General features: G+C 43.5%; 2 protein-coding genes across 3 annotated transcripts in view; one reads left to right on the forward strand and one right to left on the reverse strand.

Moving 5' to 3' along the window:
- Window positions 1-1,749: 1,749 nt before the first annotated feature.
- Window positions 1,750-3,369, reverse strand: LOC137380822 (leucine-rich repeat and death domain-containing protein 1-like). The gene has a single exon (XM_068053214.1). It carries the CDS (start codon window positions 3,367-3,369, stop codon window positions 1,750-1,752), a length of 1,620 nt encoding a protein of 539 aa, XP_067909315.1.
- Window positions 3,370-4,590: 1,221 nt separating this feature from the next.
- The window catches only part of LOC137380016 (transcription termination factor 1, mitochondrial), a 32,147-nt gene continuing 14,071 nt past the window's right edge, over window positions 4,591-22,666 (forward strand). For both annotated transcript variants that reach the window (XM_068051506.1, XM_068051496.1), the window contains exons 1-2: window positions 4,591-4,875; window positions 8,742-8,827. The gene's annotated coding sequence lies outside the window, so the exon portion shown is untranslated. The remainder of the gene's footprint in view (window positions 4,876-8,741; window positions 8,828-22,666) is intronic.

A 22,666-nucleotide genomic window follows, 5' to 3' on the forward strand; every position in this document is an offset into this window, starting at 1 on the left:
AATCATGTTTAACTAATTTGTTGGGGTTCTTTGAAGGAGCGACATGCACTGTGGATAAAGGGGAGCCCGCTGATGTACTGTACTTGGATTCCCAGTAGGCAATTGACAAGGTGCCACATAAAGGTTACTGTGCAAAGTAGGAGCTCATCGTGTAGGGGGCAACATATTAGCATGGATAGAAGATTGGCTGGCTGGCAGAAAACAGAGAGTATGCATAAATGGGTCCTTTTCTGATTGGCAGGATGTGACGAGTGGAGTCCCGCAGAGGTCTGTGCTGGGGCCTCAACTTTTTACAAATTACATCAATGACTTAGATGAGGGGAGCGATGGCATGGTGGCTAAATTTTCAGATGACACAAAGATAGGTAGAAAAGATGTTGTGATGAGGACATAAGGAGGTTGCAGACCAATATAGATAGGTTGGATGAGTGGGCAAAAATCCGGCAGATGGAGTATAATGTGGGAAAATGTGAAGTTCACTTGGGCAGGAAGAATAAAAAAGCAGAGTATTACTTAAATGGAGAATGACTGCAGAATTCCAAGGTGCAGAGGGTGCTAGGTGTTCTACTGCATGAGTCACAAGACGTTAGTATGCAGGTGCAGCAAGAAATAAAGAAGGCTAATGGAATGCCATCCTTTATTATGAGAGGAATTGAAAATAAAAGGATGTTATGCTTCAGTTATACAGGGCATTGGTGAGACCACATCTCGAATACTGTGTGCAGTTTTGGTCTTCTTACTTAAGGAAGGATGAAAACACGTTGGAGGCGGTTCAGAGGTTTACTAGATTGATACCTGGAATGAGCGGGTTGTCTTATGAGGAAAGGTTGGACAGACGGAACTTGTTTTCACTGGAGTTTAGAACAGTGAGGGAGACTTGATTGAAGTATACAAGATCCTGAACGGTCTTGACAAGGCGGATGTGGAAAGGATATTTCCTCTTGTGGGTGAGTCCAGAACTAGGGGGCACTATTTTAAAATTAGGGGTCGTCCTTTTAGGACAGAGATGAGGAGATGTGTTTTTTCTCAGAGGGTTGGAACTCTCTGCCTCCGAAGGTGGTTGGGGGGGGGGCGGTCATTGAATATTTTTAAGGTGGAGATAGATAGATTCTTGTTAGGCAAGGGACTCAAAGGTTATCGGGGGTAGATGGGAGTGTGGAATTCGAAACACAGACAGATCAATCATGATCTTATTGAATGGCGGAGCAGGCTTGACAGGCCGAATAGCCTACGTCTGCTTCTAATTCGTATGTTCGCATTCAAGTCCAAATCATTGATATATAGTACAAAAGGCAAGGGACATAGTACTGAGCCCTACAGAACCCAATTGGAAACAGCCTTCCAGTCACAGAAACATCCATCGACCATTATCCTTTGCTTCCTGCCTTTGAGCTAATTTTGGATCCAGCTTGCCACTTTGCTTTGCATCGTATGGGCTTTTACTTTTGTGACCAGTCTGTCATGTGGGACCTCATCAAAAGCCTTGCTAAAATCCACATAGACTACAGCAAATGCACTACCCTTATCGATCCTCGTTACTTCCTCAAAAAATTCAATCACGTTAGTCAGTCACAACCTTCTCTTAACAAATCCATGCCGACGGTCTTTGATTAATCCATGTCTTTCTAAATGAAGATTAATCCTGTCCCTCAGAATTTTTCCAATAATTTTCCTACCACCAAGGTTTGGCTGACTGGCCAGTACTTACTCGGTTTATCCCCTACTCCCTTTTTAAACAATGGTACGACGTTACCCGTTTCCCTTAAAAAATAAAGCAGTAGCCTCTGCCTCAACCACTTCCTGTGGCAAACCATTCATGCTCCAGCAGCTCTCTGTAAAAATTATTTCAATTATTGTTGTAGAGGGCAGTGTCCTTACCTTAAAACCATTCAACTGACAGATTTGCAGTTTCCTCAATGTTGTTAAATGACATATTTGAATTGGAAATAAATCAAAATGATTATCAGAAAAATTAAGGTCCACAATATTCTGTAGGTTTAGGATATCCCATGGAAGATTTTCTATTTGGTTGCTAGATATATCAAGTCGCTTCAGATTGGTTAGTCTGCATAAATTATAGCAAAAGGTGTTAAATTGGTTATTTTGAAGATAAAGAACCTGAAGATTCAACAAAGCAGATATTTGTACTGGAATGCTTCCAATTCTATTTTTGCTCAAATCCAAATGATCCATGTTCCAAAGTTTGCATACATGAACAGGAAATGAAGTAAAGTTATTTGCACTTAGATTGAGGTTTTCCAGGTTCCTCATGCAGCACACATCAGCAAGTAGTTCAGACACATGATTGCCACTAAGATTCAAATACTTCAACTCAGTTATCAAGCATAACGCAGCTGGAAATTGCGAAAGATTGTTGTGACTGAAGTTGATGCTGGTGACTCTAAAACAGTTTTTGAGTTCAATAGGAATTTGTTCCACCATATTATAAGAAATATCTAAAATTGAAAGGTAAGTGACATGTGACAAACCCATTGGCAGAGTTTTCAGTTCATTTTTGCTAGCACAGAATTCTGTCATATTATACAGATTGCCTATCCTTGAAGGTAGGTCTGTGATCTGATTGCCATCGAGTAAAAGTTGTTTAATTCTTACACAATTGGAAAGTTCATTTGGGAGCTCTTGTAATTGATTATTCTTTAGTTGCAGAATCCGTAGTGCCTGCAGTTTCTCTATTTTCTCTGAAAGACTAGTCAATTGATTTCCAGACAATCTAAGTTCTTCAAGATTATCCAAATCAAAACACTGCAACGGCAAAAATGTTAACTTGTTATCATTCAGAGACAGTTCTCTTAAGTTCTTCAGCTCAGAAATTTCCATTGGTAGGCTTTGAAGAGAGTTTCCTGAAAGGCTAAGCTTCTTTAACTCTGGAAGCAGACATATGGCTCTTGGGAAAACAAATATCCTATTATAGTCTAGATTGAGAACACACAAATTCTTCAGCCTGGCTATAGTTTCTGGCAAAGTGGTCAGTTGGTTTATTTTCAAACTCAGCTTTTCTAACGTGATCAACTGTCCAATTGCTGTAGGTAGCTCTGAAATTTTATTTTTATTCAGTAAAAGCTGCCTTATTTGGCTAAATGCAGCAATTTTACTTGGAATAGATGTGATGCTGTTGTGGCTGATATCTAAAACTTTCAGATTTGTAAACTGATAAAGTTTTGATGGAATTGAGGTTAACTGCTTTCCTTTAAGTGACAACATCTCAGGAATAGCCACCACATTGCCATCAACTTCCAAATCATCATTCTCTGGAAATAGTAAATTTGTAGCATTTTCTAGTGAGGCAGAGTCAGATACTTCTGCCCTATCTTCTGAAGCCAAATTAATGCTATTATCGTCTTCATCCATATTTTCTTGACTAATATTTACTTTCGTTTCAAATTTGTTGAGACTGCATTGAGTTGCTTACTTTATCATTGGACAACACTAAAAATAGAAATAAAGTCAGACACTAATGTTCATGCAAGAGTATTACACTTTGTTTAATTTACATTTGACATAAAAACTAATCTGTATAAAACTGCAACATATTTTCAAAGGGTTTGTATAGAAACAACAGAGGCTCCCAGGTTTGTAAATGCCATTCTAAGGTTCCTATCAATATGTGTGAGCTATCTAACATTAACATTCTTTTGTTTTCCCTTCAGTTAGGAGAGTGCCTAGACACCACTTGGCTTCTGCTACCAGTGGGCACCAGAGGGACTGGAGTTTATTATCGAACTAAGTAATAACATTCATATTTAATGTACTATGTTTCCTTTTTTTTAATTTATGATTTGGGTGCAATTGTGTGCCCCTTAAAAATGGGGCACTTTTCTTAAATTCCATTTATTTTGATTGATGACACATGGCAACTCTCCATCCTTGTGGAAAAGTAAGCTGGTGCTGGAGACGTGGTATCACCTTGAGCAGTGGGCCTATTTGATGGATCGATAGGAAAATCAAACAAGAATCAACATAACAAATATCCTTTGGGCACTGAATTGGCCCATTACTTTATAATGGCCAGATTCCAAAAAGTAGTGGAGTTCAATCCTGCCTTGCTGTCATAAACCAGATGCCAACTGGAGAAGGCAGCCACTTCAATAGAATGAAAACCGGAAGTGCAATCCCTCTCATTTATATAAAAAAAATCGAGTGACCTCTCGTGAATTACTAAAAAGAAATCCCCCTTACACCCAACTAACATTTCTGCCAGAGTAAAAACTGAAGATAAATCCCGCTGTCAGCGTCGGAATAAGAATTTTAAAATACAAAAATATTTAAAACCATTGGCAAATTATACCAAGAAGACGAGAATGAACGGCTGGGCCTAGATCCACCGCACAATGGGCAGAGCAGGAATGGGCCAGGCCCGTAATTTACCAGAGATGGGATCCGTATTCCCGGACCGCCTCTCACACCACGTCTCTGAGCCGCCGAGAGACTGAATTTACCCGGTCTTTACCGGATGACGCAGTTAGCCTCGCGCTCCCCTCCCGGGGCGGGGCCTGGTTACCATAGCAACGGGTAAACTCACGCGCTTCGTGTTCACCCCTCCCCCGCCTCCTCCCGCGAGATTAGAGCAAGGCCCTGGAGCAGAGCCAGTTTAAAGATCCAACTGCTGTCTAAATGAAAAAGGCCGAGGACAGGTAGCAAGGGTTTGGTGGCTAAAAACTTTTGAGTGCCATTGTGTCCCCGTTAGGGCCAGCAGTAACGCTTGGCTGTGGCGACTCTGGCAGCTGTCTGTGGACAGCAGTCAGATGTGGTTCTGTTGACGGCCGCCACCACAGTGAGTGGATTTCTGCTCCTCTTTCGGTTGGATACTGTGTTTACGGTGTTGGGTCCAGGGTGATGACCTGAATTCAGACAGAGGTGAGTTGAGGTCGAATCATGTGAAAGAAAAACTTTTAATTGTTCAACTATTTTGTTCGTTGTAAATTTGTTCAGGGACATAGGAACAAAGAGTAGGTCATTAAGCCCCAGCAACCTCTTCAATGAGATTATGGTGTACCAGTAGATAAAGGCCAGAGATTGTAAAAATGGTAAAAAGACAGAGTTAAAGGTTCTGTATCTGAATGTGCCTAACATTTGTTACAAAATGGATGAATTGTTTGCACAGATGGAAATAAATATGTCTGACCCGATAGGCATAATGGAGACATGGTTTCAAGATGACCAAGGTTGGGACCTGAATGTTGAAGGGTATTTGACATTTTGGAAAGACAGGAAGCTAGGGAAAGGTGGTGGGATAGCTCTGTTAATTAGGATGACATTAGTACTGTAGTGATAGATGGCCTTTGCTGGAAAGAGCAAGATGTAGAATCATAAAAGCAAAATACTGCAGATGCTGGAAATCTGAAATAAAAAGAACAAAAGTGCTGGAAAGTACTCAGCAGTTCAGGCAGCATCTGTAGAGAGAGAGTTAGTATTTCAGGTCTGTGACCTTTCATTAGAACTGGCAAAGGTTAGAAAATAATTAGGTTTTAAGCAGGTGGGGTTTGTTGGGGAGGAAAACAAAAGGGAAGGTGTGTGATAGGGCAGAGGGCAGCAGAGATTAAATAACACTGATGTCATGGGGCAAAGGCAAAGAGTGTTAATACTAGTAACATTAATGCTCAAGGGTATCTACTTCAATATAGGGAGTATAGCAAATAAAGCAGATGAGCTGAGGGCACAGATAGATGTGTGGCAGTATGATAATCATAGCTATTGCAGAAACATGGCTTAAGGAGGGACAGGAATGGCAGCTTAATGTTCCTGGTTACAGGGTTTTCAGATGCGATAGAGAGAGAGATAAGAAAGGGGGAGTGGCAATTTTGGTCAAAGAAACAATTACGGCTGTGAAGAGAGATGATACATTGGAAGGTTCAAATGAGCCCATATGGATTGAGCTAAGAAACAAAAAAGGAGTAATAACGCTGCTGAGAGTGTACTATAGACCCCCAAACAGTCAGAGGGAGATAGAAAAGCAGATATGTAGGCAAATCTCTCAAGTGCAGAAACAATAGGGCAGTAATAGGGAATTTTAACTACCCCAATATTAACTGGGATACTTTGTGTGAAAGGAATTGAGGGAGCAGAATTCTTGAAATGTATTCAGGAGAACTTTTTTGCCCAGTATGTAGCAAGTCCAACAAGAGAGGGTGCAGTTTTAGACTTAGTTTTGGAAATGAAGATGGGCAGGTAGTGGCAGTGGGAGAGAATTTTGGTGTTAGTGATCATAATTCAGTCAGTTTTAACATAATTATGGAAAAGGACAAGGATAGAACTGGAGTTCGAATTCTCAATTGGGGTAAGGCTGTTTTTACTAAGCTGAAGATTGATTTATCGAAAGTGGCCTGGAAACAGCTACTTGAAGGTAAATCGGTGTCACAGCAGTGAGAAGCATTCAAAGGGGAGATTCAAGGGGTTCAAAGTAAACCATTCCCACAAAGGAAAAAGGTGGGATGGTCAAATCTAGAGCCCCATGGATGTCTAGGAGCTTACAGGATAAGATAAGGCAGAAAAGGAAAGCTTATGTCTGACACAGCTCAATACTACAGAAAGCAGAGAGGAGTATAGGAAGTGGAGGGGTGAAATCAAAATGGAAATTAGGAAAGCTAAGTGAGTGCATGAAATAATATTGGCAAGCAAAATCAAGGTGAACCCAACAATGTTTTATCAGTACATTAAGAGGATAACTCAGGAGAGAGTAGGACCCATAAAAGACCAAAAGGTAACCTATGTCTAGGGTGGAAGATGTTGGTATTTTTCTGATGAATACTTTGTCTGCCTTCACAAATGAGGCGGATGGTGCAGATATTGTAGTTGAGGAAGAGGGGTGTGACGTATTGGATATGATAAACATAGGGGGAGGGAGTATTAATGGGATTAGCATCCTTGAAAGCTGATAAATCACCAGGGCTGGATAAAATGTACTGCAGGCTGTTAAAAGAAGCAAGAGAGGAAATAGTGGAAGGTCTGACCATCATTTTCCAGTCCTCACTGGATACAGGTGTGGTGCCGGAGGATTGGAGGACTGTTAACATTGTACCTCTGTTTAAAAAGGGAGTGAGGGATAGACCAAATAATTACAGGCCAGTCAGTCTAACCTCAGTAGTGGGCAAATTATTGGAATTAATTCTGAGAGACAGGATAAACTGCCACTTAGAAAGGCATAGGTTAATCAATGATAGTCAACATGGATTTGTTAAGGGAAGATCTTGTTTGACCGACTTGATTGAATTTTTTGAAGAAGTAACAAGGAAGATTGATGAGAATAGTGAAGTTGATATGGTTTACATGGATTTTAGCAAGGCTTTTGACAAGGTCCCACATGACAGATTAGTTTTTTAAAAAAGCCCAAAGGATTCAGGGAAATGTAGCAGGCTGGATACAAAATTGGCTCAGTGGCAGGAAACAAAGGGTAATTGTTGCCGGGTGTTTTTGAGACTGGAGGGCTGTTTCCAGTGGTGTTCCGCAGGGCTCAGTACTAGTACCCCAACTTTTTGTTGTATATATTAATGATTTGGACGTAGGGGGCATGATCAAGAAGTTTGCAGATGCCACAAAGATTGGCCGTGTGGTAGATAGCAAGGAGGCTATCTTCCTGTAGGCGGCAGGAAGACATCGATGGACTGGGCAGGGCAGAAAAGTGGCAAATGGAATTCAACCCGGGGAAGTGAGGTGATGCATTTGGGGAGGTCAAACAATGCAAAGGAATACACAATTAATGGAAAAATACGGAGTGGTATAGAGGAAGTGAGGTACCTTGGTGTGAATGTTCACGGAACACTGAAGATAGCAGGACGGGTCAATAAGGTGGTTAAGAAGGCATATGGAATTCTTTCCTTTTATTAGCCAAGTGAGAGAACACCAGAGCAGGGAGATTATGCTGGAATGGATAACTCATTGGTTAGGCCACAACTTGAGTACTGTGTGCAGTTCTGGTCCCTTGTTACAGAAGAATGTAATTGCACTAGAGAGGGTACAGAGGAGATTTAAGAGGATATTGCCTGGACTGGAAAAATGCAGCTATGAGGAAAGATTGGATAGGCTGGTGGTGTTCTCCTTGGAACAGAGAAAGCTGAGAGGAGATCTGATTGAAATGCACAGAATTGTGAGGGGCCTGGATAGAGTAGATGTGAAGGGCCTAATTACATTAGTAGAGAGGTCAGTGTCTAGGGGACATAAATTTAAAGTGATTGGTAGAAAGATTAGAGGGGAGATGAGGACCTTTTTTTCACCCAGAGGGTGATGGGGGTCTGGAACTCATTGCCTGAAAGGATGGCAGAGGAAGAAACCCTCAACTCATTTAAAAGGTGTCTGGATAGGCCTCTCAAGTGCCGTAACCTGCAGGGCTAAGGACCGAATGCTGGAAGGTGGGATTAGACTGGGTGGTTTGTTTTTTTGGTTGGCGCAGACACAATGGGCCAAATGGCCTCTTTCTATGCTGTAAACTTTTTATGATTCTATTGTACAATTTTGTGAAGATTAATGGCAAGTTAGAGACTGGACAGAATTTAAGAACCAGCAAAGGATGACTTAAAACAAAAAATAGAGGGAGAAATTAGAGTATGAGAGAAACCTAGCTAGAAATATAAAAACAGATAGTAAGAGTTTCTATAAGTGTTTAAAAAGGAAAAGAGTAACTAAAGCGAGTGTTGGTCCACTAGAGAGTAAGTCTGGGGAATTAATAATGGAAAACAAGGAAATAGCAGAAATGTTGAACAGGTATTTTGTCTCCGTCTTCACTGTAGAATTCATGGAAAACTTCTCAAAGAAATTTGAAAATCAAGAGGTGAAAGGCTGCGAGGAACTTGAAGCAATCACCAACAGGGAAAAGGTACTGTGAAAACTATTAGACCTTAAGGCTGACAAGTCCCCAAGACTTGATGGCTTGCATCCTAGGGTCTTAAAAGAAGTGGTTGCAAAGGCATTGGTTATGATCTTCCAAAATTCCTTAGATTCTGGAAGGGTCTTAGTGGATTGGAAAATTGGAAATGTAACATCTTTATTCAAGAAAGGAGGGAGACAGAAAGCAGGAAACTAAAGTCCAATTAGCCTAACATCTATCATAGGAAAAATGCTAGAATCCATTATTAAGGAGTTTATAGCAGGATTCTTAGAAAATCATGATGGGATCAGGCAGAGTCAACATGGTTTTGTGAAAGGGAGATCATATTTAACTAATTTATTAGAGTTCTTTGAAGTTGTTACAAGCAAGGGGAACCTGTAGATGTGGTGTACTTGGATTTCCAAAAGACATTTGATAAGGTGCCACATTTGATAAGGTGCATGGTGTAGGTTTAACATATTAGCATGGATGAAGGACTGGCAAGCCAACAGGGAGCAGAGAGTAGGGATAAATGTTTTTTTTTGAGTTGGCAAGTTGTAACTAATGGAGTGCCCAGGGATCAGTGCTGGGGCCTCAAGTATTTACAATCTATATCAATGACTTGGATAAAGGGACCGGATGTATGGTAGCTAAATTTGCCAATGATGCCAAGATAGGTAAGAAGGTAAGTTGTCAAGAGGAGGTAAAGAGTCTACAAAGGGATATAGATAGGTTAAGCAAGTGGACAAAAATTTGGCAGATGGAGTATAATGTAAAATGTGAACTTTGTCCAAATGTCCACTTTGGCAGGAAGAATAGAAAAGCAGTATACTATTTAAATTGAGAGAGATTGCAGAACTTGGTGGTACAGAGGGAATTGGGTGCCCTGGTACGTGAATCTTAAAAAGTTAGTATGCAGATAAAGCAAGTGATTCGGAAGGCTCATGAAATGTTTGCGTTTATTGCAAGGGGAATGGAATATAAAAGTAGGGAGGTTTTACTGCAGCTGTACAGGGCCTTGATGAGACCACATCTGGAGTACTGTGTAGAGTTTTGGGTCACTTTATTTGAAAAAGGATATAATTACATTAGAGGAGCTTGGAGAAGGTTCACTTAATTCATTCCTGTGATGAAGGACTTATGAAGAAAGGTTGAACAGTTTGGGCCTATACCTGTTGGAGTTTGGAAGACAAAATGACAAAATGTTTCTTCTCTCCTGAATATCCTGGCTTTGATTTTTAAGGTTACGTCCCCTTGTCCTAGATTCTCCCACTTGTGGAAAATGTTTTATTTAACTTGTCAATTCTTTTCAAAATCCTAGAAATGTCAACCAAACCAAATCTTCCATATTCCAGGGAATGCAAGCTTAGTTTATGTAATCTTTTCTCATAACCTTTCGCTATGAAGTCAACAAAAAGGAATGAAACCGGACGGACCACCCGGCATTGACCTATGCACTGGAAACGACGACGGCAAACCCAGCCCTGTCGACCCTGCAAAGTCCTCCTTACTAACATTTGGGGGCTTGTGCTAAAGTTGGAAGAGCTGTCCCACAGACTTGTCAAGCAACAGCCTGATATAGTCATACGAACGGAATCATACCTTACAGACAACGTCCCAGACACTGCAATCACTATCCCTGGGTATGTCCTGTCCCACCAGCAGGACAGACCCAGTAGAGGTGGTGGGACAGTAGTCTACAGTAGGGAGGGAGTTGCCCTGGGAGTCCTCAACATTGACTCCGGACCCCATGAAGTCTCATGGCATCAGAACAAACAAGGGCAAGGAAACCTCCTACTGATTACCACCTACCACTCTCCCTCAGCTGATTGAGTCAGTACTCCTCCATGTTGAACACCACTTGGAGGAAGCACTGAGGGTGACAAGGACACAAAATGAACTCTGGGTGGGGGACTTCAATGTCCATCACCAAGAGTGGCTCGGTAGCACCACTACTGACCGAGCTGGCCGAGTACTAAAGGACATAGCTGCTAGACTGGGTCTGCGGCAGGTGGTGGGAGAAACAAGACGAGGGAAAAACATACATGACCTTGTCCTCACCAATCTGCCTGCTGCAGATGCATCTGTCCATGACAGTATTGGTAGGAGTGACCACCGTACAGTCCTTGTGGAGATGAGGTCCCGCCTTCACATTGAGGATACTGTCCATCATGTTGTGTGGCATCATCACCATGCTAAATGGGATAGATTTCCAACAGATCTAGCGATGCAAAACTGGGCATCCATGAGGCGCTGTGGGCCATCAGCAGCAGCAGAATTGTACTCAACCACAATCTGTAACCTCATGATCCAGCATATCCCCCACTCTACCATTACCATCAAGCCAGGAGACCAACCCTGGTTCAATGAAGAGTGCAGCACCAGGCATACCTCAAAATGAGGTGTCAGCCTGGTGAAGCTACAATACAGGACTACTTGCATGCCAAACTGCATAAGCAGCATGCAATAGACAGAGCTAAACGATCCCATAACCAATGGATCAGATCTAAGCTCTGCAGTCCTGCCAGCTCCAGCTGTGAATGGTGGTGGACAATTAAACAACTAACTGGAGGAGGTGGCTCCACAGATATCCCCATCCTCAGTCATGGGGGAGCCCAGCACATCAATGCGAAAGATAAGGCTGAAGCATTTGCAACAATCTTCAGCCAGAAGTGCCGAGTGGATGATCCATCTCGGCCCCTCCTGAAGTCCCCAGCATCACAAATGCCAGTCTTCAGCCAATTCGATTCACTCCGCATGATATCAAGAAACAACTGAAGGCACTGGATACTGCAAAGGCTATGGGTCTTGACAATATTCCAGCAATAATACTGAAGACCTGTGCTCCAGAACTTGCCACACCTCTAGCCAAGCTGTTCCAGTACAGCTACAACACTGGCATCTACCCGGCAATGTGGAACATTGCCCAAGTCTGTCCTGTACACAAAAAGCAGGACAAGTCCAACCCGGCCAACTACTGCCCCATCAGTCTACTCTCAATCATCAGCAAAGTAATGGAAGCTGTCATCAACAGTGCCAGCAAGCAGTACTTGCTTGGCAATGACCTGCTCAGTGATACCCAGTTTGGGTTCCGACAGGGCCACTCAGCACCTGACTTCATTACAGCCTTGGTTCAAACATGGACAAAAGAGCTGAACTCAAGAGGGGAGGTGAGAGTGACTGCCCTTGACATCAAGGCAGCATTTGACCGAGTATGGCATCAAGGAGCCCTAGCAAAACTGGAGTCAATGGGAATCTGGGGGAAAACTCTCTGCTGGTTGGAGTCATACCTAGCACAAAGGAAGATGGCTGTAGTTGTTGGGGGTCAATCATCTGAGCTCCAGGTCATCACTGCAGGAGTTCCTCAGGATAGTATCCAAGGCCCAACCATCTTCAGCTGCTTCATCAATGACCTTCCTTCAATCATAAGGTCAGAGGTGGGATTGTTCGCTGATTACACAATGATCAGCACCATTCCCGACTCCTCAGATACTGAAGCAGTCTGTGTAGAAATGCAGCAAGACCTGGACAATATCCAGGCTTGGGCTGAGAAGTGGCAAGTAACATTCGTGCCACACAAGTGCCAGGCAATGACCATCTCCAACAAGAGAGAACCTAACCATCTCCCCATGACATTCAATGGCATTACCATTGCTGAATCCCCCACTATCAACATCCTAGGGGCTACCATTGACCAGAAACTGAACTGGAGTAGTCATATAAATACTGTGGCTACAAGAGCAGGTCAGAGGCTAGGAATCCTGTGGCGAGTAACTCATTCCTGACTTCCCAAAGCCTGTCCACCATCTACAAGGCACAAGTCAGGAGTGTGATGGAATACTCTCCACTTGTCTGGATGGGTGCAGCTCCAATAACACTCGAAGCTCGACACCATCCAGGACAAAGCAGCCCACTTGATTGGCACACCGTCCCAAACATTCACTCCCTCCACCACTGATGGACAGTGGCAGCAGTGTGTAACATGTACAAGATGCTTCGCAGCAACGCACCAAGGCACCTTAGACAGCACCTTCCAAACCCGTGACCTCTACCACCTCGAAGGACAAGAGCAGCAGATGCATGGGAACATCACCACCGGCAAGTTCCCCTCCAAGTCACACACCCTCCTGTCTTGGAACTATAGAACATAGAACATTATAGCGCAGTACAGGCCCTTCGGCCCTCGATGTTGCGCTGACCTGTGAAACCATCTGAGCTAAACTATTCCATTTCCATCCATATGTTTATCCAATGACCACTTAAATGCCCTTAAAGTTGGCGAGTCTACTACTGTTACAGGCAGGGCGTTCCAAGCCCCTACTACTCTCTGAGTAAAGAAACTACCTCTGACATCTGTCCTATATCTATCACCACTCAACGTAAAGCTATGTCCCCTCGTGTTTGCCATCACCATCCGAGGAAAAAGACTCTCACTATCCACCCTATCTAACCCTCTGATTATCTTATATGTCTCTATTAAGTCACCTCTCCTCCTCTCTAACGAAAACAACCTCAAGTCACTCAGCCTTTCCTCGTAAGACCTTCCCTCCATACCAGGCAACATCCTAGTAAATCTCCTCTGCACCCTTTCCAAAGCTTCCACATCCTTCCTATAATGCGGTGACCAGAACTGCACGCAATACTCCAGGTGCGGCCGCACCAGAGTTTTGTACAGCTGCAGCATGACCTCGTGGCTCCGAAACTCGATCCCCCTACTAATAAAAGCTAACACACCATATGCCTTCTTAACAGCCCTATTAACCTGGGTGGCAACTTTCAGGGATTTATGTACCTGGACACCAAGATCTCTCTGTTCATCTACACTACCAAGAATCTTCCCATTAGCCCAGTACTCTGCATTCCTGTTACTCCTTCCAAAGTGAATCACCTCACACTTTTCCGCATTAAACTCCATTTGCCATCTCTCAGCCCAGCTCTGCAGCCTATCTATGTCCCTCTGTAACCTACAACATCCTTCGGCACTATCCACAACTCCACCGACCTTAGTGTCATCCGCAAATTTACTAACCCACCCTTCTACACCCTCTTCCAGGTCATTTATAAAAATGACAAACAGCAGTGGCCCCAAAACACATCCTTGCGGTACACCACTAGTAACTAAACTCCAGAATGAACATTTGCCATCAACCACCACCCTCTGTCTTCTTTCAGCTAGCCAATTTCTGATCCAAAGCACTAAATCACCTTCAATCCCATACTTCCGTATTTTCTGCAATAGCCTACCATGGGGAACCTTATCAAACGCCTTACTGAAATCCATATACACCACATCCACGGCTTTACCCTCATCCACCTATTTGGTCATCTTCTCAAAAAACTCAGTAAGGTTTGTGAGGCACGACCTACCCTTCACAAAACCGTGCTGACTATCGCTAATGAACTTATTCTTTTCAAGATGATTATAAATCCTATCTCTTATAACCTTTTCCAACATTTTACCCACAACCGAAGTAAGGCTCACAGGTCTATAATTACCAGGGCTGTCTCTACTCCCCTTCTTGAACAAGGGGACAACATTTGCTATCCTCCAGTCTTCCGGCACTATTCCTGTCGACAATGACGACATAAAGATCAAGGACAAAGGCTCTGCAATCTCCTCCCTAGCTTCCCAGAGAATCCTAGGATAAATCCCATCTGGCCCAGGGGACTTACCTATTTTCACACTTTCCAAAATTGCTAACACCTCCTCCTTGTGAACCTCAATCCCATCTAGCCTAGTAGTCTGTATCTCAGTATTCTCCTCGACAACATTTTCTTTCTCTACTGTAAATACTGACGAAAAATATTCATTTAATGCTTCCCCTATCTCCTCTGATTCCACACACAACTTCCCACTACTATCCTTGATTGGCCCTAATCTAACTCTAGTCATTCTTTTATTCCTGATATACCTATAGAAAGCCTTAGGGTTTTCCTTGATCCTATCCGCCAATGACTTCTCGTGTCCTCTCCTCGCTCTTCTAAGCTCTCCCTTTAGATCCTTCCTGGCTAGCTTGTATCGCCCGCCGTTCCTTCATTGTCGCTGGGTCAGAATCCTGAACTCCCTTCCTAACAGCACTGTGGGTGTACCTACTTCACATGGACTGCAGCGGTTCAAGAAGGCAGCTCACCACCACCTTCTCGAGGGCAATTTGGGATGGGCAGTTAGAGATGGGCAATAAATGCTGGCATAGCCAGTGACACCCACATCCCATGAACGAATTAATAAAAAAAAAAAATCTAACCCTTAGAGTCCTGGCACATCTGTGATGCATTCCTTTCAAGCCCAACATATCTTTTTTGAGGTGCAGCGCCCAGAACTGTACATAGTACTCCAGATAAGGTCCAAGCAGAACTTTGTTTCGCTGTCACAAAACTTCCATTTACATTCTAGCCTTCTAGTTGTAAATTCTAACACATTCTATTAGGCTATTTGATTTTTTTTCTACTTGACTATCACATTTTAGTGATCTGTGTACATGGTCCCTGAAATCTCTTTGGACCTCCACTGATCCTAGCTTTTTGCTAGTGCTGTTGGGGAGGGGTTTAAACAAGCTTGGCAGGGGGATGGGAACCGGAGAGTAGATTCTGACGGGAGAAAATAAAAGTTGGAAATGGAAGGCAGTAAATTAGTGTGTTTGGAAGGCAGAGGAAACAAAGGTTAGAACATAGACAACAAGAGAGTTTGGTAGTGATAAATGGTAAATACTTCAATGCAAGAAGTCTAGGGAAAAGGGCAGATGAGCTAAGAGCACAGATTGACGTGGGAATATGATCTAGCTATTGCTGAGACATGGCTGTTAGAAGGGCAGGAATGCAAACTGAACATTCCTGGTTAAAGGATTTTCAGACAAGATAGGGGGATTAAGAAAGGAGGTGGGGTTGCAATATTGATTAAAGAAACAATTATAGCTGTGAAAAGGGATGATATGGTCAAAGGATCATCAAATGAGGCCGTATGGGTGTAACTGAAAAACGAAAAACAAAAAACGGACAGTCGCATAACTGGGAATGTACTGTAGGCCCCAAATAGAGGGTGATAGAAGAGCAAAAATGTAGGCAAATCTCAAGTGCAAACACCATAGGGCAGTAATAGTGGGGGATTTTAACTACCCTAATATTAACTGGGATAGAAATAGTGTGAAAGGCACAGATGGAGCAGAATTCTTAAATGCACTGAGGAGTATTTGTTTAGCCAGTACGTAGCAAACCCAACAAGGGGGTGGTTCTGGACTTAGTTTTAGGGAATGAAGCTGGGCAGGTGGAAGGGGTATCAGTTGGGTGCACTTTTGTGGAATTCAGTTACATTTAGGGTAGTTATGGAAAAGAACAAAGATAGACCAGGAATAAAAGTTCTCAATTGGGGGGAAAAACTAATTTTACCAAGCTGGGATGGGATTTAGCTAAAATGGACTGGGAAACAGCTATTTGAAGGTAAATCAGTGCCAGATCAATGGAAGGCATTCAAGGAAGAGATAATGAGAGTTCAGAGCAAGTATGTTTGCTTAAAGAAAAAGGGTGGGACTAACAAATCCAGAGCCCCCTGGGTGTCAAAGGGCTTAAAGGAGATGATGATAAAAAAGGGAAGTTTATGATGGATACCAAGGGCTCAATAGTGCAGAAAACCTAGAGGAGTATAAAAGGTGTAGGGGAAAAATTACGAAGGAAATTAGGAAAGCAGAGAGGGCATGAAAAAAATGTTGGCAAGTAAAATCATGGGAAAACCAAAGATTTTTTTATAAATACATATAGGGAAAGAGGATAATTAAAGAAGAAGTAGGGCCTTTTAGGGTAACCTGTGTGTGGAGGCGGAGGATGTGGGTATGGTTCTTAATGAATACATTGCGCATGCTTTCAAAACAGAGGGGGACAATACGGACATTCCAGTCAGGGAGGAGCAGTGTGAAATATTAGATGAAAATAGCATAGTGAGAGATGAAGTATTAAAGGATTAATATATCTTTCAAAGTGGATTAAACCCCAAGCCTGGGTGAAATGTATTCTTGGCTGTTAAGGGAAGTAAGATAAGAAATAACAGGCTCTGGCTGTAATTTTCCAATCCTCTATAGCTCCAGGCGTGGTTCCAGAGGGCTGGAGGATAGCTCATGTTGTACTATTAAAAAGGGAGACGGGGATAGATTGAGTAATTACAGGCCAGCCAGCCTAACCTAGATGGTGGAAAAATTATTGGAAAAAATTCTGAGGGGCAAGATAAATCTTTTTAGAATAATCCAAAGACGTGGATTAATCAAAAATAGTCAGCACAGATTTCTTATGGAAAGGTCGTGCCTGACTAAGATTGATTTTTTTTGTGGAGGCAACAAAGAAGGTCGATGAAAGTAGTGCATTTGATGTAGATTATATGTATTTTAGCAAGGCTTTTGATAAGATCCCACATGGCAGATTGGTCATGAAAGTAACAGCCCATGGGATCCAAGGCAAAATGGCAAGTTGGAGTCAAAATTGACTCAGAGGTAGGAAGCAAAGGGTAAAGGTTGATGGCTTTTTTTGTGACGGGAAGGGTGTTTCCAGTGGGGTTCCGTAGGGATCAGTACTAAATCCCTTGCTTTTTGTGGCATACATCAATGATTTAGACTTGAATGTATGATTAAGAAGTTTGCTGATGATATAAAAATTGGCCACGCAGTGGAGAAGAAAGCTGTAGACTGCTGGAAGATGCAGTGGATTAATCAGGTAGGTGGAACAATAGCAAATGGAGTTCAATCTGGAGAAGTGTGAGATAATGCATTTGGGGAAGGCTAACAAGGCAAGAGAATACACAATAAATGGTAGGAAACTGAGAAGTATAGAGGAACTGAGGGACCTCAGAGTACATGTCCACAGGTCCCTGAAGGTGGCTGGATAGGTAAATAAGGTAGTCAAGGAGGCATACGGGATAATTGCCTTTATTAGCCGAGGCTTAGAATATATGAGCAGGGATGTTATGCTGAAATTGTATAAAACACTGGTTAAGGCTGGAGAAGGGCATGCAGTTCTGGTCACTGCACTATCGGAAAGATGTGATTGCAATAGAGTGGGTACAGAGGAGATTTACGAGGATGTTGCCTGGACTGGAGAATTTTAGGTATGAGAAAAGATTGGATAAGCTATGTTTGTTCTCGATGGAACAGAGAACGCTGAGGGGAGGCCTAGCTGAAGTGTATAAAATTGAGAGGTCGAGATAGAGTGAATAGGTAGGCCATATTCCCCTTGGTTAAGAGTTCATAACCAGGGGACACAGATTTGGGGTAGGAGGGAGGAGGTTCAGAGAGGATTCGAGGGTAAATTATTTTCACTGAGCGAATGCTAGGGATCTGGAATTCATTGAAAGCGTCGTAGAGGCATTTCAAAAGTACTTGGATATACACTTGAGCCGTAGTCTTGTAGGTCGCTTCAGGAGCTGGAAAGTGGGATTAGGCTGGATGGCTGCCTGTTGGCCGGCGCGGATACGATGAGCAGAATGGTCGTCTTCCGTGCTGTAAATTTCTGTGATTCTATAGTTCAATGACTCTTTTCGCTATTTAATACTTGGGATCTATTGTTTTGTGGTTCAAAATCAATGACCTGATGCTTAATCTGCATTGAAATCCATCTGTCACAGTTTTGCCCACTCACCTAATCTGCCAATGACTTTGTAATTTTATGCTGTCGTCTCTATGACTTACAATACAACCAAGCAGTTCAAGGAGGTGGCTCACCGCCACCTTCTCAAGGGCACTTGGGGATGGGCAATAAATGCTGACCTAGCCAGTGATGCCCACATCCTGTGAAAGAATAATAAAAAATAATCTGTCATCTGCAGATTTGAATATATGACTCTATTATATTATCTAAGTCATTCATAAATAGAATGAATTGTTGAGGACCAAGCTCAAACATCAATCTCCTGATCAGTTCAATAATTTGCCTTCAATTCCATGAGCTTTAATTTTAGCTAAGTTTCTTTATGTGGAACCTTATCAAATGGCTTCAGGAAATCCCTCTCCATTATCTTAGTTACTTAATCAAAAATCCAGTTAAGTTTGTTACAAATCCTTGTTGACTCTTTTTAATCAGCTCAAATTTCTCTAATTGCTCAGTCAATCTGTCCTGAATTATAGATTCCATAACTGTCCCATGACAGATGTCAGATTAACAGGCCTATAATTTCCTGGTTCCCCCCTCTCTCATCTTTCTCAAATAATGGAGTTACAATTGCAATTTCCAAATCTAGGAGAACAGTTCCTGATTGAGGTAGTGTTGGAGGATTATGGCTGAAGCATCTGCAATTTACTTGCCTCCTTTCTTTAAAAACCTGGAGAGGAAACCATCTGGTCCTGGGAATTTGTCAGTCTTTAGTGCAGTGATTTTTTTTCTATTCCTGTTTTCTTGTTTAAGTAAAATTTAGTGAGTTCTAGTTCTTGATTCTTCATTAGTTTTCCTGGAATGCTAGGTATACTCCACTACTGCGAAGACTGTCATGATGTAACTATTCAAGTCTGCTGTTTTGTTATTTTTATTTGCATTATTACCTGCATCTGTTTTTAATGGGCCCACATTATCCTTACCTACCCTTTTTCTCCAAATTTGTGATTTTTTTTTTATTCATTCATGGGATGTGGGCATCGCTGGCCAGGCCAGCATTTATTGCCCATCCTTAATTGCCCTTGAGAAGGTGGTGGTGAGCTGTCTTCTTGAACCACTGCAGTCCATTTGGGGTAGGTACACCCACAGTGCTGTTAGGAAGGGAGTTCCAGGATTTTGACCCAGCGACAGTGAAGGAACGGCGATATAGTTCCAAATCAGGATGGTGTGTGACTTGGATGGGAACTTGCAGGTGGTGGTGTTCCCATGCATTTGCTGTCCTTGTCCTTCTAGTTGGTAGAGGTCACGGGTTTGGAAGGTGCTGTCTAAGGAGCCATGGTGCGTTGCTGCAGTGCATCTTGTAGATGGTACACACTGCTGCCACTGTGCGTCGGTGGTGGAGGGAGTGAATGTTTGTAGATGGGGTGCCAATCAAGCGGGCTGCTTTGTCGAGGATGGCGTTGAGCTTCTTGAGTGTTGTTGGAGCTGCACCCATCCAGGCAAGTGGAGGGTATTCCATCACACTCCTAACTTGTGCCTTGTAGATGGTGGACAAGCTTTGGGAAGTCAGGAGGTGAGTTACTCGCCGCAGGAATCCTAGCCTCTGACCTGCTCTTGTAGCCACGGTATTTATATGGCTACTCCAGTTCAGTTTCTGGTCAATGGTAGCCCCTAGGATGTTGAAAGTGGGGGATTCAGCGATGGTAATGCCATTGAATGTCAAGGGGAGATGGTTAGATTCTCTCTTGTTCATTGCCTGGCACTTGTATGGCGCGAATGTTACTTGCCACTTATCAGCCCAAGCCTGGATATTGTCCAAGTCTTGCTGCATTTCTACACGGACTGCTTCAGTATCTGAGGAGTCACGAATGGTGCTGAACATTGTGCAATCATCAGCGAACATCCCCACTTCTGACCTTATGATTGAAGGAAAGTCATTGATGAAGCAGCTGAAGATGGTTGGGCCTAGGACACCACCCTGAGAAACGCCTGCAGTGATGTCCTGGAGGTCAAATGATTGACCTCCAACAACCACAACCATCTTCCTTTGCGCTAGGTATGACTCCAGCAAGCCAATGGTTTTCCCCCTGATTCCCATTGACCTTAGGTTTGCTAGGGCTCCTTGATGCCATACTTGTTCAAATGCTGCCTTAATGTCAAGGGCTCTCACCTCCCCTCTTGAGTTCAGCTCTTTTGTCCATGTTTGAACCAAGGCTGTAATGAGGTCAGGAGCTGAGTGGCCCTGGCGGAACCCAAACTGAGCGTCACTGAGCAGGTTATTGCTAAGCAAGTGCCGCTTGATAGCACTGTTGATGACACCTTCCATCACTTTACTGATGATTGAGAGTAGGCTGATGGGGCGGTAATTGGCTGGGTTGGACATGTCCTGCTTTTTGTGTGCAGGACATACCTGGGCAATTTTCCACATTGCCGGGTAGATGCCAGTGTTGTAGCTGTACTGGAACAGCTTGGCTAGGGGCGCGGCAAGTTCTGGAGCACAGGTCTTCAGTACTATTGCCGGAATATTGTCAGGACCCATAGCCTTTGCAGTATCCAGTGCCTTTAGTCGTTTCTTGATATCATGCGGAGTGAGTCGAATTGGCCGAAGTCTGGCATCTGTGATGTTGGGGACTTCAGGAGGAGGCCGAGATGGATCATCAACTCGGCACTTCTGGCTGAAGATTGTTGCATATGCTTCAGCCTTGTCTTTCGCACTGATGTGCTGGGCTCCCCCATTCATTGAGGATGGGGGATATTTGTGGAGCCACCTCCTCCAGTTAGTTGTTTAATTGTCCACCACCATTCACGGCTGGATGTGGCAGGACTGCAGAGCTTAGATTTGATCCTTTGGTTATGGGATCACTTAGCTCTGTCCATCACATGCTGCTTACGCAGTTTGGCATGCAGATAGTCCTGTGTTGTAGCTTCACCAGCTTGACACCACATTTTGAGGTATGCCTGGTGCTGCTCCTGGCATGCCCTCCTGCACTCTTCATTGAACCAGGGTTTGTCTCCTGGCTTGATGGTAATGGTAGAGTGGGGGATATGCCGGGCCATGAGGTTACAGATTGTGGTTGAGTACAATTCTGCTGCTGATGGCCCAAAGCGCCTCATGGATGCCAGTTTTACATAGCTAGATTTGTTTGAAATCTATCCCATTTCGCACGGTGGTAATGCCACACAGTACGAAGGAGGGACTTCATCTCCAACGACTGTGCGGTGGTCACTCCTACCAATACTGTCATGCATCTGCGGCAGGCAGATTGGTGAGGGCGAGGTCAGGTATGTTTTCCCCTCTTGTTGGTTCCCTCACCACCTGTTGCATACCCAGTCTAGCAGATATGTCCTTTAGGACTCGGCCAGCTCGGTTAGTAGTGGTGCTACCAAGCCACTCTTGGTGATGGACTTTGAAGTCCCCCATCCAGAGTACATTCTGTGCCCTTGTCACCCTCAGTGCTTCCTCCAAGTGCTGTTCAACCTGGAGTTGTACTGACTCATCAGCTGAGGGAGGGCGGTAGGTCATAATCAGCAGGTGGTTTCCTTGTCCATGTTTGACCTGATGCCATGAGACTTCATGGGGTCCAGAGTCAATGTTGAGGAATCCCAGGGCAACTCCCTCCCTACTGTGTACCACTGTGCCGCCACCTCTGCTGGGTCTGTCCTGCCGGTGGGACAGGACGTACCCGGGGATGGTGATGGCAGTGTCTGGGATATTGTTTGTCAGGTATGATTCCGTGAGTATGACTATGTCAGGCTGTTGCTTGACTAGTCTGTGTGACAGCTCTCCCAACTTTGGCACAAGCCCCCAGATGTTAGTAAGGAGGACTTTGCAGGGTCAACAGGGCTGGGTTTGCCGTTGTTGTTTCCCGTGCCTAGGTCGATGCTGGGTGGTCTATTCGGTCTCATTCCTTTTTTATTGACTTTGTAGCGGTTAGATACAACTGAGTGGCTTGCTAGGCCATTTCAGAAGGCATGTGAGAGTCAACCACATTGCTGTGGGTCTGGAGTCACATGTAGGCCAGTCCAGGTAGGAAACAGCAGATTTCCTTCCCTAAAGGACATTAGTAATCCAGATGGGTTTTTACAACAATCGACAATGGTTTCATGGCCATCATTAGACTAGCCTTTTAATTCCTTATTTATTAATTGAATTCAAATTCCACCTTCTGCTGTGGTGGGATTTGAACCCATGTCCCCAGAGCAATACCCTGGGTCACTAGTCTAGTGACAATACCACTAAGCCACCGCCTCCCCATGTTTTGTGTTAATCTTGATATCCCTTGC

This window comes from Heterodontus francisci, chromosome 2 (genome assembly GCF_036365525.1).
Source record: "Heterodontus francisci isolate sHetFra1 chromosome 2, sHetFra1.hap1, whole genome shotgun sequence".
NCBI classification, from domain to species: Eukaryota; Metazoa; Chordata; class Chondrichthyes; order Heterodontiformes; family Heterodontidae; genus Heterodontus; species Heterodontus francisci.